The sequence below is a fragment of the Oryctolagus cuniculus genome, chromosome 2 (assembly GCF_051225735.1).
Source record: "Oryctolagus cuniculus isolate XC-2025 breed Fujian yellow rabbit chromosome 2, ASM5122573v1, whole genome shotgun sequence".
Classification (NCBI taxonomy): domain Eukaryota; kingdom Metazoa; phylum Chordata; class Mammalia; order Lagomorpha; family Leporidae; genus Oryctolagus; species Oryctolagus cuniculus.
Genome location: NC_142868.1, coordinates 58,895,908 through 58,915,663, shown reverse-complemented (window position 1 = coordinate 58,915,663; position 19,756 = coordinate 58,895,908). Strand labels below are relative to the sequence as shown.

The following is a 19,756-nucleotide window of genomic DNA, read 5'->3' as shown; positions in this document are numbered from 1 at the left end:
TCAAGATTCATTTTCAATTCTCTTTATATACAGAAGATCAGTTTAGCATATATTAAGTAAAGATTTCAAGTTTGCTCCCACATAGAAACACAAAGTGAAAAATACTGTTTGAGTACTAGTTATAGCATTAAAGCACAATGTACAGCACATTAAGAACAGAGATCCTACATGAGGAGTAAGTGCACAGTGACTCCTGTTGTTGACTTAACAAATTGACACTCTTGTTTATGGCATCAGTAATCACCCTAGGCTCTTGTCATGAGCTGCCAAGGCTATGGAAGCCCCCTGAGTTCACCAACTCTGATCATATTTAGACAAGGCCATGGTCAAAGTGGAAGTTCTCTCCTCCCTTCAGAGAAAGGTACTTCCTTCTTTGACAACCTGTTCTTTTCACTGTGATCTCACTCGCAGAGATCTTTCATTTAGGTATTTTTGTTTGTATGTTTTTTTTTTGTTTTTTTTTTACATTTTTTTTTTTTTTTTTTTTGCTGGAGTGTTTTGGCTTTAAATGCCTGTAATACTCTCATGGGCTTTTCAGCCAGATCCACATGCCTTAAGGGCTGATTCTGAGGCCAGAGTGCTGTTTAGGACATCTGCCATTCTATGAGTCTGCTGTGTATCTCGCTTCCCATGTTGGATCGTTCTCTCCCTTTTTTAATCTATCAGCTAGTATTTGCAGGCACTAGTCTTGTTTATGTGCTCCCTTTGGCTCTTAGTCCTATCATTATGATCAATTGTGAACAGAAATTCATCACCGGGACTAGTGAGATGGCATTGATACATGCCACCTTGATGGGGTTGAGTTGGAATCCCCTGGTATGTTTCTAACTCTACCGTTTGAGGTAAGTCAGCTTGAGCATGTCCCGAATTGCACATCTCTTCCCTCTCTTATTCCCACTCTTATATTTAACAGTGATCACTTTTCAGTTAAGTTTCAACACTTGAGAATAACTGTGTATTGATTGCAGAATTCAACCAAAAGTATTAAGTAGAACAAACAAGATAAATACTAAGAGGGATAACGTATTAAGTTTTTCATCAACAGTCAGGGCAAGGGCTGATCAAGTCACTGTTTCTCATAGTGTTCATTTCACTTTAACAGGTTTCCTTTTTGGTGCTCAGTTAGTTGTCACCGATCAGGGAGAACATATGGTATTTGTCCGTTTGGGACTGGCTTATTTCACTCAGCTTAATGCTTTCCAAATTCCTAACAGGGATCACTTTTCAGTTAAAATTTAAACACTTAAGTGTCGCTCCCCCTATTCGCGGAGGAACGACACAGGACCCTGCGATGTTCTTTCATCTGCTCGGCCCTTCCCGGGTTTGCTGCTGGTTCTTCCCGGGTTGGCTGCCGATCCTTCCACCTCCGTGGAGGGGCAGGCCCCCCTGCCACTTTCCCCACTTCCCCGGGGGAGCGGCACACCCCCAGCCAGCTCTCTTGGGGGCTGCACAGGTGTTCCTTCAGATAGATGTTCCTGGTGCATGTTGTCTCTCTCCTCCTTTATAGTCCTCTTCCACCAATCCCAACTCTGCTACCCACACGCCGAGTACGCTGCTCTCCTCCAATCAGGAGCAGCTCCTGCAGCTTGTCAAGTTGGTGAGAGGCAGCTGTGTAGAAGCTGTTTACTCCTCTCCCAGTGCCTATTGTGGGAGAGCAGATGCATAGAATAAGTCTTAATTCCAGTAACTTAGTCTAGTCTGAGTTGCTCCCCACACTAAGAATAATTGTGTGTTAATTGCAGAGTTCAACCAATAGTACTAGAACAAAAAAAAATACTAAAATGGATAAAGTATTACATTGTGTATCAACAGTCAGGACAAGAGCTGATCAAGTCACTGTTTCTCATAGTGTCCATTTCACTTCAAATAGTTTCCCCTTTGGTGCTCAGTTAGTTGTCGTGGATCTGGGAAAACATATGATCTTTGTACCTTTGGGACTGGATTAATTCACTCAGCATGATGTTTTCCAAATTCCTCCATCTTGTTGCAAATGACCGGGTTTCATTGTTTTTGACTGCTGTATAGTATTCTATAGAGTACATGTCCCATAATTTCTTTATCCAGTCTACTGTTGATGGGCATTTGGGTTGGTTCCAGGTCTTAACTATTGTGAATTGAGCTGCAATAAACTTTAAGGTGCAGACAGCTTGTTTGTTTGCCAGTTTAATTTCCTTTGGGTAAATTCCAAGGAGTGGGATGGCTGGGTTGTATGGTAGGTCTCCTGTGTCTCCATATAAATTTCAGCATCATTTTTTCCTGATCTGAGAAGAAGGTCTTCGGTATCTTGATTGGTATTGCATTGAATGTATATATTGCTTTTGGGAGAATGGACATTTTGATGATATTGATTCTTCCAATCCATGAGCATGGAAGATTTTTCCATTTTTTAGTATCCTCTTCTATTTCTTTTTTTTTAAGAGTTTACTTTTAAGAGTTTAATAAAAAAGACTCCCCAGTTTTACCTAGCTCATGCCTCCTTGGATAACATTAACAAACTGACTTACCCTAGAATCCCATCTCCCAGCTTTTGAACACTAATGCATCATTGTCAGTCTCTCCAATCCCTCAGGAAAGGAGAAGCCCAACATCTACTTCCACAAAAGTCTTTTTAAAACAATTTTACATTAGCAAGTCTTGTAAAAATACAAATAAAATTGTTAATTGCCTGCCATCTTAGTCTGTTTCATGCTGCTGTAGCAGAGTAGCTGAGACTGCGTAATTTATAAAGAACAAGATTTTATTCTGTCACAGTTCTGGAGGCCAGAAAATCCAAGATGAAGGTGCTGGCATTTCATGTAGGCTTTCTTATTATCTCCTCACATGCTGGTAGTTCAAGAGACACATAAACTTTGTGTCATCCCATGTTAAGAGAGAGAGAGAATGGCCTCCGACAAGCCCTTTTCATAGAGGCATTAATTACCCATGAGGGTGGAGCCCTTGTGGCCTCAACACCTCCCCCTAAGCCCTACGCTACACTGTTAGGTTGGGATTAATTTTTCTTTTGTTTAATGCTTTATTTTATTTATTTTTATTTTTTTAACTTTTATTTAATGAATATAAATTTCCAAAGTACAGCTTATGGATTACAATGGCTCCCACCCCCCCATAACGTCCTCTTCTATTTCTTTCTTTAAGGTTTTGTAATTTTCATCGTAGAGATCCTTAACGTCCTTGGTTAAGTTTATTCCAAGGTATTTGATTGTTTTTGTAGCTATTGTGAATGGGATTGATCTTGGAAGTTCTTCCCCAGCCATGGCATTGCCTGTGTATACAAAGGCTGTTGATTTTTGTGCATTGATTTTATATCCTGCTACTTTGCCAAACTCTTCTATGAGTTCCAGTATTCTCTTAGTAGAGTTCTTTGGGTCCCCTAAGTAAAGAATCATATAATCTGCAAAGAGGGATAGTTTGAGTTCTTCCTTCCCAATTTGTATCCCTTTAATTTCTTTTTCTTGCCTAATAGCTCTGGCTAGAACTTCCAGAACTATTTTGAATAGCAGTGGTGAGAGTGGGCATCCCTGTCTGGTACCAGATCTCAGTGGAAATGCTTCCAGCTTTTCCCCATTCAATAGGATGTTGGCCGTGTGTTTTTCATAAATCACATTGATTGTATTGAGGAATGTTCCTTCCATACCCAGTTTGCCTAGAGTTTTCATCATGAAAGGGTGTTGTATTTTATCAAATGCTTTCTCAGCATCTATTGAGATAATCATATGGTTTTTCTTCTGCAGTCTGTTAATGTGGTGTATCACATTGATTGATTTGTGAACATTGAACCATCCTTGAATACCAGGGAAAAATCCCACTTGATTTGGGCGGATGATCTTTCTGATGTGTTGTTGCATTCTATTGGCGAGAATTTTATTGAGGATTTTTGCATCTATGTTCATCAGGGATATTGGTCTGTAATCACTTTCAATGCTGCATCTTTTTCCGGCTTAGGAATTAAGGTGATGCTGGCTTCATAGAAAGAACTTGGGAGGATTCCCTCTTTTTCGAATATTCTGAATAGTTTGAGAAGAATTGGAGTTAGTTCTTCTTTAAATGTCTGGTAGAATTCAGCAGTGAATCCATCTGGTCCTGGGCTTTTCTTTGTTGGGAGCATCTTTATTACTGTTTCAATTTCTGTCTCAGTTATGGGTCTGTTTAGATTTTCTGTGTCTTCCTGGTTCAATTTAGGTAGGTTGCATGTGTCCAGGAATCTATCCATTTCTGATAGATTTCCTTGTCTGCAGGCATAAAAATTCTTGTAGTAATTTCTGATGATTCTTTTTATTTCTGTGGTGTCTGTTGTTACGTTTCCTTTTTCATCTCTGATTTTATTGATTTGAGTCTTTTCTTTTTTTAGTTAGTTGGGCCAATGGGGTGTCAATTTTGTTCATTTTTTCAAAAAAAAAAGCTCTTCATTCTGCTGATTTTTTGTGATTTTTTTTTTTTGGATTCAATCCTGTTGATTTCTTCTCTGATTTTAATTATTTCTCTTCTCCTACTAGATTTGGGTCTGGTTTGCTGCAGATTTTCTAGATACTTGAGATGCATTGAAAGATCATCTATTTGGTGCCTTTCCAATTTCTTGATGTAGGCACCTATTGATATAAACTTTCCTCTTAACACTGCTTTTGCTGCATCCCATAAGTTTTGGTATGTTGTGCTGTTATCCTCATTTACTTCCAGAAAATTTTTGATTTCTCTTTTAATTTCTTCTATGACCCAGTGTTCATCAGGAGCATGTTGTTCAATCTCCATGTGTTTGCATATGCTCTAGGGATTCCTGAGTTGCTAATTTCCAACTTCATTCCACTGTGGTCTGAGAAGCTGCATGGTATGGTTCTAATTCTTTTGAATTTGCTGAGACTTGCTTTATGACCTAGTATGTGGTCAATCCTAGAGAAGGTTCCATGTACTGCTGAGAAGAAAGTAAGTGCTTTATGTGTAGGATGAAAAGTTCTGTAGATATCTGTTAGGTCTATTTGGGCTATAGTGTCGTTTAAATCTACTGCATCCTTGTTGATCTTCTGTCCTGTTGATCTGTCTATTTCTGAGAGTGGAGTATTGAAGTCCCCCAGTACTATTGTATTGGGGTCTAAGTCTCCCTTTAAGTCCCTTAACAAATCTTTTAAATAAACCGGTGCCCTGTAATTAGGTGCATATACATTGATAATCATATCTTCCTATTGAATTGATCCCTTAATCATTATATAGTGCCCCTCTTTGTCTCTCCTAACAGTTTTTGTGGTAAAGTTAATGTTGCCCCATATTAAGATGGCTACGCCCGCTCTTTTTTAGTTTCTGTTGGCATGGTATAAATTTTTCCAGCCTTTCACTTTCAGTCTGTATGCATCTTTGTTGGAAAGATGTGTTTCTTGTAAGCAGCAAATAGATGGGTTTTGTTCCTTAAGCCAATCAGCCAATCTGTGTCTTTTAACTGGACATTTGAGGCCATTAACGTTCAATGTGACTATTCATAAGTAGTAACTTTTCCCTGCCATTTTCCAAAGATATTTTCTAATATGCTTTGAACTTCCTGTGATCTTTTGCTGTGAGGTTTCTTTCCTTTACCTTCTTTCATATTGATGACCGTGTTTCTGTGTTTCTGTGTGTAACACATCTTTAAGCATCTGTTGCAGGGCTGGATGAGTGGTGACAAATTCTTTCAATTTCTGTTTGCTGTGAAAGGTCTTTATTTCACCTTCATTCACAAATGAGAGCTTTGCAGGATATAATAATCTGGGCTGGCAGTTTTTCCCTCTTCGTACCTGGGCTATATCTCTCCATTCCCTCCTAGCTTGTAGGGTTTCTGATGAGAAGTCAGCTGTGAGTCTGATTGGAGATCCTCTGAGAGTAATCTGACATTTCTCTCTTGGACATTTTAGGATCTTTTCTTAATGTTTCACTGCGGTGAGTTTAATTACAACATGTTGTGGTGAGGATCTCTTTTGGTCATGTTTATTAGGGGTTCTATGAGCTTCCTGTACTAGGATGTCTCTGTCCTTCTCCAAACCTTGGAAATTTTCTGCTAATATCTCACTAAAAAGGCCTTCTAATCCTTTGTCCTTCTCCATGCCTTCAGGAACTCCTAGAACCTGAATGTTGGGTTTTTTAATAGTATCGTGATGATTCCCGACAATATTTTTTAGATTTCTAATTTCCTCTTCTTTTCTTTGGTTTGACTGTATCCTTTCCTGTTCTCTGTCTTCTAAATCTGATATTCTCTCTTCTGCTTCACCCATTCTGTTTTAAGGCTCTCTAATGTATTTGTCATTTGATCTATTGAATTCTTCACTTCATTATGATTTCTCATGACTATCACAGTTTCATGTTCTACTAGTTGTTTCATTTCGATTCCTCCTTAATATTTCATTTTCACGAGAGAGATTTTCTATCTTGTCCATTAAGGATTTCTGTAGTTCAAGAATTTGTTTTTGAGAACTTCTTAATGTTCTTATCAATTTTTGAGATCTGCTTCTTGCATTTCTTCTATCTCACCATCTTCATAATCTTGAATTGGGGTGTCTGTTTCATTTGGGGGCGTCATAGTGTCTTCCTTGTTCTTGTTACCTCAGTTTCTGCATTTGTTGTTTGGCATATTGGAGATATTCTTTGGTTTCTTCGGTGTGGCGTTTTTTCTTGTTATACTATGACTCTAGATTAAGTGGACTGTCTGCTTTTGATGGATCCTTAGAGGCTGTGATGGGTGTGGCCAGAGAGCTCTGTTTGGTTCTTCAGGGTTAAGGGTGTTCCAAAGGTGACTCACCCAGATTGTTCTCTCTCTTGCTCTCTCTCTCTCTCTTTTTTTTTTTTTTGACTCAGTTGGGAAGTAATTCCACACAGCTGAGTGGGATTGAGGGTAGTTGATGTATGAAATCTGGCCGCTGTGGGTATTCGTCTGCTTACCCCTGGGACCACACAGGGAGTTTATGCAGCCCTCAGTGTGGTCTCAAATTTCTCTGCAGTCTCTCACCAGGTTGCCCAGGTTACTGAGTTTGTGTACTCGGTGAGTTCTCTCGCCTCCCCCCTCAGATTTTCACAGTCTCAGTTCATTAGCTCCACAGTTTCACTAGGTCTTAACCTCCTGTTATTTCTCCCAACCAGAGTCAGGTTTTTCTGCTTGGATAATGGCTGGCACCGCTTTACATACGTAAAATGGCACCAGCTCTTTGTTTTGCTCTGCTTTGTAAAGTGAATGGAAAGAGAGGGTAATGTCCATGCCCGGTTCCCCTTATTTATTTGTTTTCTCTCCTCCAGTCAGCCTGGTGAACTTTCCCCAGTGGGGCTTCAGGCCTCATTCCCTGTAGGCTCTTTCTGCCTTTCCCCACCAATGTCTCGGGTTACCAGGATTTTTGTCTCACCTCCCCTTCCAGCGCTGGTGCGCAGACTCTGCAGCTCGGCTTCTGTGGTGGCTTGGCTCCCGCGGCTCGGCTTCCACGTGGTGGGCGACCTTGCTCTCCCCGTGGGTCCTCCGTGTCACATCCACTAGATCCGGAAGAGTTTCCTCTGCAATTTTTTCCTGAGGCTGCAGTAACTCCACTTTTATTAAGCTATCTTTTCCCGGACTATCAGTGTGCGCCCTCACTATTCCGCCATCTTGGCTCCACCCTGACTATTGAAATATTTTCAAAAGTGGTTAGTAAAGTAGTTCAATAAGAAGTTAAATACAAATCAAGGTGGAATTAATTTTTAACAGGAAGTATAATATCAAGATCCTATAATTTATGTCAACATAGATGAACTTGGAAAACATTGTACTAAGTGAAATAAGCCGGACACAGAAAAGCAAATATTGCATATGAACTCACTGATGTCTATAATCTAAAAACGTAGAACTTAGAGCCAGCTTGTAGCCAAGTAGTTTAGTCAGTGGTTAAGATACCCAGATTCGCAATGGAGTGCCTGGGTTCTGTTCCTGGCCCTGGGATCTGATTCAAGTTTCTTACTAATGAAGATCTTGAGTGGTAGTAGGTAAATAATTGGGCTTCCTCCACCCACATGTGAGACCTGGACTGTGTTCCTGGATCCCTGCTTTTAGTCTAGACTAGCCTGACATTGGAGACATTTAGGGGGTGAACCATAGATGGAATCAATCTTTCTTTCTCTATCTCTCTCTGCCTCTCTCTCTCTCTCTCTCTCTCTCTCTCTCTCTCTCTCTCCCCCCTGTGTGTTTGTGTGTGTGTGTGTGTGTGTGTGTGTTGGAAGGTGGCTGTTAACTAATATGGACAAAAATAGAACTCATAGGAACCACATGGAAGAGTAGGGGACAGGTGGAAATGTGGAGTGTTGGTTCAGCCTCTCTGTTATAAGATGAGTGGGCTCTGGAGACCCAATGTGCAACATAAATATAGTTAATAATAATGTATTACACACTAAAATCTTCTAAGAGAGTAGACCTTATTGACTATCAAAAATAAAAGGGTAATGGTGAAGTGATGTGTATTTTAAGTAGCTTGATTATGTTATTATTTCACAATGCATATATATATATATCTCCAACATCATTTTGTACACATTAAGCTATACACTTTTAATATATCAATCATAAATATAAAGCTGGAAAGTATAATAAGGTAACTAATGAAAAGAGATTTAGCACAAATATCATAGTTCTTTGAAAAACCATAACATTTCAGTTTAGTTCTCACTAATGCTAAACTAAATGTGGTAGCATATCCTAGTTACATAGGTGTGGGTTTGGAAAGTTAAAAATTCTCAAAGTTTATTAAAATCCCAAGAGTCCCAGTGCCTGAAAGTGGCATAAAAATAGCATGTACACGATAGTTTTCTACAGTGTTCAAAGTTTAGAAGTTATCACCCTAAATTTATATTATAATAAAATAACATTGGTAGAATGTTATCTTTTAAAATTTCTAAGGCAAGGTAATTGGCTAAACAAGATTGATTTAATCATTAATTCACTGTTCTAAAATTTCAGAAATATATATGCCTTTATGTTTGCTCCTCTCTTTTAACCAGGAAAAGGCAATAACTCCCAAATGAAAGTCAAGTGACATTTGAAATAGTTAATAAAACAATTTTGGTTGTATTTATGCGGGAAAATAGGAAAGTTAATATGATGACATGTTTCTCAACAAAGATGTATATTAAAAATAGTTGCAAAATTCTCTGCTTTACTTTGTAGACAAAACATGTCTGTGAATCCATATGTTTTATAAATGTACTGCACTAAACAAGTTTACTGGTAAAAACTAGGAGTATGCTTTTATACCTACTAGATTACAGAACAATATTCAGAACTTGAATAGAAATTTCTATAGGACAAAAGTGCTTTAGAGCTTAAACACAGAAACAGTAAGTGAAGTGTTGTAAACCCATCCAACGTGACAGAATTTCTTTTCGTTCTAAAATATCAATATTTTGGAAATGTTTCCTCTGTTCTTTTTCACTTAAAAATCGTAAGTGCTAGGACTGTGCTATTCCTGTTTGGATCAAGAAACTTCATTTAGGAATTGTGGAAATTTGTGATATCCAAATATATATTTATTTAATTCAGTAGTGTCTAGGAGTATTTCAAATTTCAACATTAAAATATGTCAAAATTCATAAGTAATAGTTTCTTATTTTAAAAAAGTATTTACTTATTTACTTGAGAGGCAGAATTACAGAGAGGGGGAAACAGAGAGAGAGGTCTTCCATCCACTGGTTCACTCTCCAAATGGCCACAGTGGTCAGAGCTGAGCCAATCTGAAGCCAGGAACCAGGAGCTTCTTCCAGGTTTTCCACGCGAGTGCAGGGGTCCAAGATCTTGGGGTATCCTCCACTGATTTCATGGGCCATAAGCAAAGGGCTAGATCAGAAAAGGAACAGCTGAAACAGGAATGGTGCCCAAATATGATGCTGGTGCTACAGGCAGGCGCAGCTCTGGCCCCGTAGTTTCTTATTTTTGGTAAAGCTTCTCAAGTTACACTTTTCAGAAATGTGAATTGTTTTAAGATCGTTAGAAATGTAAATAGTTTTAAGACTGTTAGAAATGAAAGTATTTAGTTCCCATTAAGAAAATCATAATTAGTCAGTAACATCAAGTTTGTAATGACTTTGAACAGCGCTTTTGAGGAGCAGTTTTTGTTTTCATACTATTTCTTGAACTCTTTACTTAGTGTAGGGTTAATCTCATGTATATAAAATTAATTGAAAATAGATCTTAGTTAAAAATAAGAATAGGAGTAAGGTTATATTATATTATTAATATCATATTATTATTATAATATAATTAGTCTTAATAATAGATTATTATAATTAAGAATAAATAACCTGATAGTTATATAATTAATAATTATAATGACTATAATATAAAATAAATATTATTTAATATTTAATTGATGAATATAATTATTAATATTATTATTCTTGATAATATTTGATTAATATTGTTAATATTATTCTTAATAATAATTGATTAAGAGAAGAGGAAGAAGGGTGGGAGTGCAGATGAGAGTTAAGGTAGGGTGGGAAGAATCACTGTGTTTCTAAATTTGTATTTATAAAATGCATATTTTTTGTTTATATAACTTAAATAAAAGTTTTCTAGGTAAGAAAAGTTTGTATTGCCAATTATACTTCAAATGTAATATTGTATTAAGGTCTATGTTGTTATTCAACATGCAAAAGCAAGAGTTAGTTTAACCAGATTATGCAAATTAATCATTTAAGTATATAAAACTAATATGTGTTTTATATAATATTTCTGTAATACTTTGTATTTTGAAGACAATGAAACAGTAAAGGGGAAACCATGTATTTTTTTCCTGACTACATGAGACAGGAAATTGTTTTGTTTTCATACTTACAGGACAATTTTGTGAATGTATTTAGAGTTTAAGCACAGGGGAATTAACACATACTCTTGCAGGAGCAGATCCATTATTCACTACTATCACTTAGGCTAAAGATTAAGATGATTCTTGACACTTTTTGCTATTTAAGTAGCTTAGATCTGTATTTTGTCAGTCAATTTTTAAATTTTTATTAGTATAAAGAGAATAAATTTCATTTAGTTCATAAATACATTCCTAAGAAGTTAATCATAATCCATCCCCCACCCTCCTTCATTCCTTTCTGTTTTTCCTTTAAATTTTTTTAATAACATGCTTTTAATTTACTTTATAATCACAGGCTTAAAGCACTAACCATATTATTCAACAAGTGAAAAATAGAAAGGCCACGGTACCACAGGAATATAGGCAAGGTCTACAGACATAAACAACTCATAAGATGTTTCATTCTTGTAAACTGGAATTTTTTTCTATACTATGTAAACTACTGTATATCAAAGAAAACACGTGATATTTGTCTTTCAAGACTGGCTGTTTTCATGAGGCATAATGGTCTCTAGTTACATCCATTTTGTTGCAAAAGACAGGACTGTAAGTAAAAACAAATATATTTGATATAGCAAGCAAGTACACAGATAAAAATACATACAGTCAAACCTGTGGGAGAGGAAGAAGTTGTGTATGTGTGCGAGTGTGTATGTGTGTGTGTGAAGGGGTGGGTGAGTGAATGTCTATGCAAATTACTGTGTATATCTATACACACAGTCACATATATATAATTGAAACAGTATTTCAGAAAACAATCTTTACCACATTCAATCTAGTATTTTTATTTCATTTTATTCCATTATATTACATTAAAAATGCATTTCCCAGCCTTTGGAATTGATTTAAAGATTCACCAGTGGATTGAAATCAACTACCTGAAAAACTGGCATTATAAATTACATATTGATAAATACATATTGCCACACCCACAGTACTGTTCCCACTTGTTAATACCATGTCAGTATGTTACTTAAACTTTGAATAGGTCAGCAGTGAGGTACATGGCCAAAATGATGTTACCATCTATAGAGGAATTATGAGGATTACATGGAATCAGAATTAATTCATTCCTATTATACAACTAAACATCAGTTGTGTTCTATTTGATGGATAGATGATAAGCTTTTAACAAAATGTTATTTGAAAATGATGATACTGTTTTTGTGAAAGTTGATAAGTAGTGTCTACATTTTTTCTAGGCAATGTACATTGCTGACAAACCAAGGAAATGATGATAAATATGTAATAAGTAAAGATTTACTCCTGAAGTTATCTAAAATATTAAGAAGATAGAATATTCTTCAGGAAATATTGTTAAATGAAAAAAGAGTTTTAAAATAGTATGTAAGGGGCCGGCGCCACTGCTCACTAGGCTAATCCTCCGCCTTGTGGCGCCGGCACACCGGGTTCTAGTCCTAGTCAGGGCACCGGATTCTGTCCCGGTTGCCCCTCTTCCAGGCCAGCTCTCTGCTGTGGCCCGGGAAGGCAGTGGAGGATGGCCCAAGTGCTTGGGCCCTGCACCCCATGGGAGACAAGGATAAGTACCTGGCTCCTGCCATCGGATCAGCGCGGTGCGCTGGCCACAGCGCGCCAGCTGCGGCGGCCATTGAAGGGTGAACCAACGGCAAAGGAAGACCTTTCTCTCTGTCTCTCTCTCTCACTGTCCACTCTGCCTGTCAAAAAAAATAAAATAAAATAAAATAAATAAAATAGTATATAAGGGGCATTATTTTCAGTGTAGCAAAATAAGGAAAAATATGTACATACATTTTTTTCCTAAAAGAAACACTAAACATGGAAGCTGGTAAGCCAGTATGAGGAACAACATACCGGGGACGTCAGCCAGAAAGATCTTCCTGAATATGCATTTTCTCTTAGTCTTCATTCTGATAATTACATATAGGTTTTATATCTTTAATAACTAAAAATAAAAATAAGATCATATAGTATATGCAGGATAAAGCATAATCATGTTTATATTAAAATAGTGAGGAACCAAGATTTTCATGGAATTCTTTAAAATCAAAAGGATAAAGTTAAAATCCAAGCAATGTTAATTTATGTTTGATAGTAACAATATGGATCCTTCATTTCCCTCAAAACCTTACAGGAATCTCTTAAGATTGATAATATATTTCCCAAAACACACAGAAGGATCAGATTTTTATTGCTTAAATGGGGAAAATTGTGACAAATTACATATAACCTTCAAACATAGCTGATTTCCTATAAAATATTTATTAAAATATTTATAAACAATAATGATTGCTACATTGATGGGATCTAAAATGCTTAGACTTTGTTTCCTGGTCAGCAGTCATTACCGTTATTAACACACCTGTTGATTTGTGTGCAGTGACATGGACTATTTGCCTGGTGTAGGACAAGCTGTTAATTTATTATGTAGTATAACAAATAACACACAATGATCAGAAAGTTATTTGCAAATTAAAATTAATTCAAGAAATCACTTGTAATAGAATGTTCTTCATCAAGCTGAAGGAGACATGACCCTTGAAGAAGGTCACAGAAAGATGAGGTGATAAGAGTCAGCAGTCATCGACTGCTTGCAGAAGGTGATGGTGTGAAGAATTAGGGGGTGATTTTAGCCAAACTGTCATGCTGAAAATAAGTGATAGAGATAACCTGCATCTTGGAGCTGCTGTAGAGACTGCTAAGCAGGAAAGCATTGATAAATCCTCATAGGTGGTTTTCAAGCTGACAGAAAATAGAGTTGAAAATTAAGATTTGCTTTTTCTTCTATTCAGAAATTCTTTTCATATAGCGTTAAGAGATGTCAGGCTATTTTCAATGAAAGGTATACTATCACACTGAGTATAACCCAGTGAAGATTTCTTTAGGACTATCTGAACCATTCAGAGCACTTCTTCAGATTTCTACACACTATTCTTATATTCCACCAATTTGAAATATAAGAATACTTTGCCACCTGTAATGTGGTTTATGATATTGTACCAGGGTGAAAGATACAAATAAATGTTTCCACTTGATGTGTACCACCAACATCAATCAAAAAATGAAATAGTGATAGGTTTAGACACACTGTGTAATTTGATAATTAAAAATATAATCTTTTTGGGGGGTGTAAACATTAACTTGGGAAACATTCTACATTTTCTAGATCTACCCTATGAGATCTAGAAATGTAGTTGTATGGCACTGAACACATCTTATCTCAAATAGTAGCCTCTAAATGTCAGTTTCCAACTAAAAGAACTAGGGCTCCTTGGAGAAATACTGGCTCCAGTTGTGGAAGAGAAAAATGAGCAAGATGATTTTATGATATCTGTGCATCCTGGACAGCAGAGGATCTGTCAAATAAAGGGCTGATATCATTACAGGCACAAACACACAGGTGTCCCAATGAGCCAAAAGTGGGATAGCGAAGCATCCAAGCACTATTTAGAACACTTGACTCAAGTCCAGACACATATGTTCATAATTTCTAATAAAATAAATAAGGAAGAAAGGGAGGTGGAAGGAGGATGACAAAGAAGGAAGAGCGGTAAGAGGGAAGAGAGGGAAAGCCAGAACAATGTAACAAAAACATGCTTAGTAGTGACTTTTCGATGGAGCACAGAATGGAAATCTTCAGTAATGGGGCTTTACAACTGTGGAGAGCTATATTTCATAACAAAATAACAAGGGTATGTATATTAGCAGTCAGAAGTTCACAGAAGATGTGTAATTGTGAAAAAATACATGAGTTTCAAAAATTGGTGCATCAAAGTAAACTTTTTAAAATTATATTTTCCACAAACCTTTTGATGCACCCTCTTGTATAGATGTTTCTTTTATCTATTTTTGGCAGAGAGCTCAAGTTTTTTAAGATCAATATCTGTTTTTCATATGTACAATTCCAGGAATATAAGAACACATCCATTCTTCTCTCTCTTCATATCTCTCCTTCCTTCCTTCCTCCCCCCTCCCCCTTTCTTTCTTTCTTTTTCTTGTTCTCAATTTTTGAGATACCATATTTTTATTTACATTATGGTCAAAGGCTTAATGCTCTTCTAAATAAAGAGTTTAACAAGTAAAATAAAGACACTAGTTCAACAGGAATATAGGCCAGAGCTATTAACAATACTCAAATCAAAAGATGGCCATTTCACTCATATACAGCAAGTTTTAAAATAATCACAAATCATTGTTTGAAGAAGCCAAAAACTGGAATCACTTAAATAGATACTATAATGTATTAATAAAATGCAAATAGTCCTTGCTTTTATGGAGTATTATGCAGACACTAAAAAGTAGCAAAACTTTATGAAATTATATATACATTTTCTCATAATATATTGTTTAGTGGAAAAAAGGAATTTTGAGTAATAAAAAGGCTTTATTGCATCTTTTTTACAAAATAAAATACGATGTGATTATAAAAATTAATATATTTGATTAAAGGAGGAAAGACTGGCATCTTAAGACTATACCACTAACAGTGGTCTCCACTGAAATTAGAATTCGAATGCAAGTGTGGGTGGTAGTAGTTTGAGAGGCTACTTCACATATCATTTTATATATGTTTATATCTTTCAAAGCTTTTTAGAGGCACGTACTGATATAAAACATGAGAGGAAAGCCAGTGATCGCGTCCAGGTACTAGTTATACCATTCCTTAAACCTGTCTGTTTCTTCCAAAGGTGTGATGCAACAAACAAGACTTGCCCCCCAAATTACATGTGGAATAATCACATCTGCAGATGCCTGGCTCAGCAAGACTTCATTTTTTCTTCAAATGCTGGAGATGGTAAGCGGAATAATATTTCAAAAACTAAAGGCCAAGAGTCTATATTTTGATTAACACATAATTTAATATTAAAACCACATGTGCAATATTCAGATCATCATTCTTTGAAATAAGTGACTACAAAATGGAGCATTTTTTTTATTCATCTTGGTATTGTTTTGAACTTTTTTGTAAAGGAACATACCCATGTTTGTACATAACCACTTAATGAAAAACATAAAAAGGAAGATTTTTAAAATGCTTTTAATTAACCCATACCAGAACCAACTAAGGTATAGTCAGGATGTTCTGTGTTTGTCTAGACTCTGCAGATGGATTTCACAACATCTGTGGACCCAACAAGGAGCTGGATGAAGAGACTTGTCAGTGTGTCTGCAAAGGGGGCCTTCGGCCTTCCAGCTGTGGACCCCACAAAGAACTCGACAGAAACTCATGCCAGTGTGTCTGTAAAAACAAACTTTTCCCCAGCTCATGTGGGGCCAACAGAGAATTTGATGAAAACACATGCCAGTGTGTATGTAAAAGAACCTGTCCAAGAAACCAACCCCTCAATCCTGGAAAATGTGCCTGTGAATGTACAGAAAATCCACAAAAATGCTTTCTAAAAGGAAAGAAATTCCAACATCAAACATGCAGGTAAGAGTTCTTTAGAAATAGTGTAAGGTCTCATACTGGAAATAAAATGTTCTCAAGTAAAAGCAGGTTTCTTAACCAAAACTAGCATTTATCAGAATGTAGCTAATAAGTTCTGGAAGACAAATTCTAGCATTTTCATTAACCAATGCTAAACTTGCATGAGATACTTTGCTCCCAAAAAAGTGAGACAAGCTGCCTTGGAGACCAAAATCAGGTCCAAATTCAGAGTAAAGTCTACATCCTTGACCCAGAGGCTAAGGAACTGATGATCAATAAGACTCAGAAATCTTGTAAAAAATTTACAAAATACTTGCAAGCACTCACATTCACACCCAACAAAAACCATTACACCTTCACATGGAATTTAGGAAAACTATTCTAAGTACAGGTGATTTTTATGCAAAAACTCAAAAAAGAATACTACCACTTACTGTAGAATTATATCTAGAAATATGTATACTAAGTAATGGAATTGGAGAGCCCAGTTAATATGTTGTTAAAAGTTACTGAAAACTTACTTCGTAAACCTTGGTTTTATTCTCTTCTTCATCAAGAAAAAAAAGTAAGATTAGTGGACTCAAGAACGTTCTGTGTTAGTCTGAGAAATTCTTTAACCTCAAAGAATAAGGTGATCTGTTTAAGGCAGATCTGTGCTGTTGGTATTTTCTCCCACATTTCTTCTATTTGCTTCCCTAACTTATGCATCTTCGTCTCTGTTTTCTTCTATCTATCAGTTTCTAAATGTTTCTGATTTCTTCTGGTTTGTTGGCATCTGTGATGCTGAGTGTACTTTGGCAACCAAGCTCTTGGTCCTGTTCAAAGTTGCTCAGTAACTAGGTATTTGGCATTAGAATTCACCTTTCTTTCATCTCCCGTTCATTCAACTCTGCTGGTTTTCTACAGCCTAGAATTCTACGTTAATGTTCTCTGTGAGGTGTCAGTAACCTTACAATTTCCAAATCCAATGAGTAGTTTTGTTTTAATGTAACCTGTCCTCTCTGTAGATTTTTTTCTTTAAGTTTTCCTGTTCTTTGCCTTAAATAAAATTGCACTTTCCTGGTTGTTCACTTAATTTTCAGACAGTTTGTTTTTAGTCATGTTCATAGGAGTCTCCTCTGTCTACTCTTTAAATATGGTTTATAACACCCTTTTCAACAGCTAAAACTTGTATGTTATTCATTTATAATTTAGTATCTTTACTAATGCCCCTCAAGTAAATAGAATCTGTCTTTTTTGACTCTCAGGAGTGTTAAGCTCTGCTTTTAATTTATGCTTCTGATGTTCTCTCTACATTTACAGTTCAGCTACTGCATAAAGAGACTTTGATGTATCTCGGTATTCTCATTGATTATATTTTTTTCTTCCCTTATCGTTGCAGATTACCTTTTAGGAATCCTTTTAGTTCATCTTTAGAATTTTTAGCAGTGACTTAATTCCAATTTTGCTGCATAACCATATTCTAATTATCATAAGGATATTTCAAAAATGCTCAGAATATTCAGGATGAGACATGATAAATTTAGGAAACAGTTTTACCTTGAATCTTTCCTGAGTGAGTCTAGTGTATATTGAAAACCCTGAAACTGTTATGTCTCTATGCAGCCATTTTTCTACAGAATTCTTAATTAGCATAATAGATAATAGAAGACTTCTATGATTATACTTCTTCTTAATTATATATATTCTTTTATAAATATTTTCTGTTTACTGTAACTCTTACTATGTTAATTTTTCCAAGTGTATGATTCTAGGTTTTGTGTTATTAAATGCAACAAAAGAGAAAATTTAGTATTTTGAATATATATACCCCCCTCTCATTCTCCCTTAATATTTACTCCGATAGTTTGATAGACCGAGCATATATTCCTTGGTCCACTGTTTGAATCAACAGTTTTCATTAATCATTGGAAATTGTGTCTCATTTTAGTAAAGGAACACCCGTTGTCTTATAACCTTGAATTTGTGTTTAGGAAGTAAAATAAATGAAATTAAGCTAAATGTATAGGACATTTTGTAGTCCACTTTTGATTTCCACCTAGATCATCTCATATCTTTCCATGTACACCCATTCCCACTTGTTCTGCAACACTCTCATACTGTACTCATGCAACACTCATGCTTCAAAAAGTTCTTCAGAGAAGAGTGCCAATTCTTCAGAGCCGCAGAGCTGCCAACAGATTAACTAATTGGTAATTTTCCCCTTCATCACTACCGCAAGTTGAAAGTTTAGGATGGGAGAAGTTGTAAATACTGCCCTGGCCCTCCACTTGCCCAGTATCTCATCTGTCTGAGTTGGAGCCCAGGTGGAGAAGGGAGACAGAACCTCCATCATGCAGCCAGCTGTTGAGTAGGGAAGCAAGAGTGAGGATAGGACTGCTCACTGAGGACAGTCCTGCCAAGATGCCTGCGTCCCAGACTCTTGTGAATTCTGTCACGCTGTGTGATCACATGTGTTACTTTCTTCCACAAAGCAGAGCACTTCAAAAGAAATGATGCTTAAAACATCCCATTCTTTCATTTGTTCTATCAGCAAGCAAAACATTCCTCAGGCTTTTCCATTCCTCTTGAATTTTGTAATTCTAAGCACAAACTTTATAAACACTTATAAACCTACAAACAATTTTATAATGAAATTGGTAATTTTGTTCTAGTTTGAAATGTTGAAAAACACAAGACTACATGCTTTGCATGATGAATTCACTGCCTTGGTATTTAACAAAAGTGTGTTTCTCTGTGTTTTCCTAGCTGTTACAGACGACCTTGTACAAATCGACTGAAGCATTGCGAGCAGGGACTGTCATTTAGTGAAGAAGTGTGTCGCTGTGTCCCTTCATATTGGAAAAGACCACACATGAACTAAGTTTGTACTGTTTCCCAAGTCACCATTTTTCTCTCATGGAAAACTGTTATCACAGTAGAACTGTTTATGAACAGAGAGACCCTGTGGGACCTTGTCACAAAGGCAAAGGTTGGTGTTTCCTGAACCACCTGTGTGGATAACGTTACAGAAATGGACTGGAGCTCATCTGCAAAAGGCCTCTTTTAAAGACTGGTTTCCTCCCAATGACCAAACAGCCTAGGTTTTTTTTTTTTTTCTCTAGTGATTTTTTTAAAAAAGAATAATGACTATATAATTTATTTCCACTAAAAATATTGTTTCTGCATTCATTTTTATAGCAATAACAATTGGTAAAGCTCACTGTGACCAATATTTTTATATCTTGCAAATATGTTTTAAATAAAAATGAATATTGAATTATAAGTTGGTAAGTTGAGTCCATTACTGCCTTCCATAATAAGCAAAACTGGAATCATGAAAACACAGAAGTGCCCTGTCCCTTTTTCTTTTTCCCTCACCAAATAGCATATTTTATAATTATGCAATTGTGACCCTATAAGAGGAAGTTTCAGAGGGACAGCAGTATGCTACTGCATTGTCTGTAAATTCATCTATTAACTTAACTATAATGGCTGGTTTAACACCTGATACTTTTGAACCTAAAATCTTATGAATCAA

General features: G+C 36.3%; 1 protein-coding gene across 3 annotated transcripts in view; it reads left to right on the top strand.

Annotated features, from left to right (window-relative positions):
• Nucleotides 1-19,501, top strand: part of VEGFC (vascular endothelial growth factor C) — a 117,549-nt gene extending 98,048 nt beyond the window's left edge. For all 3 annotated transcript variants that reach the window (XM_051832528.3, XM_002709481.6, XM_089327259.1), the window contains 3 exons: nucleotides 15,497-15,603; nucleotides 15,906-16,239; nucleotides 18,985-19,501. In XM_051832528.3, coding sequence (XP_051688488.1) covers nucleotides 15,497-15,603; nucleotides 15,906-16,239; nucleotides 18,985-19,099 — 556 coding nt within the window. In that variant the 3' untranslated portion in view covers nucleotides 19,100-19,501. The remainder of the gene's footprint in view (nucleotides 1-15,496; nucleotides 15,604-15,905; nucleotides 16,240-18,984) is intronic.
• Nucleotides 19,502-19,756: the final 255 nt, after the last annotated feature.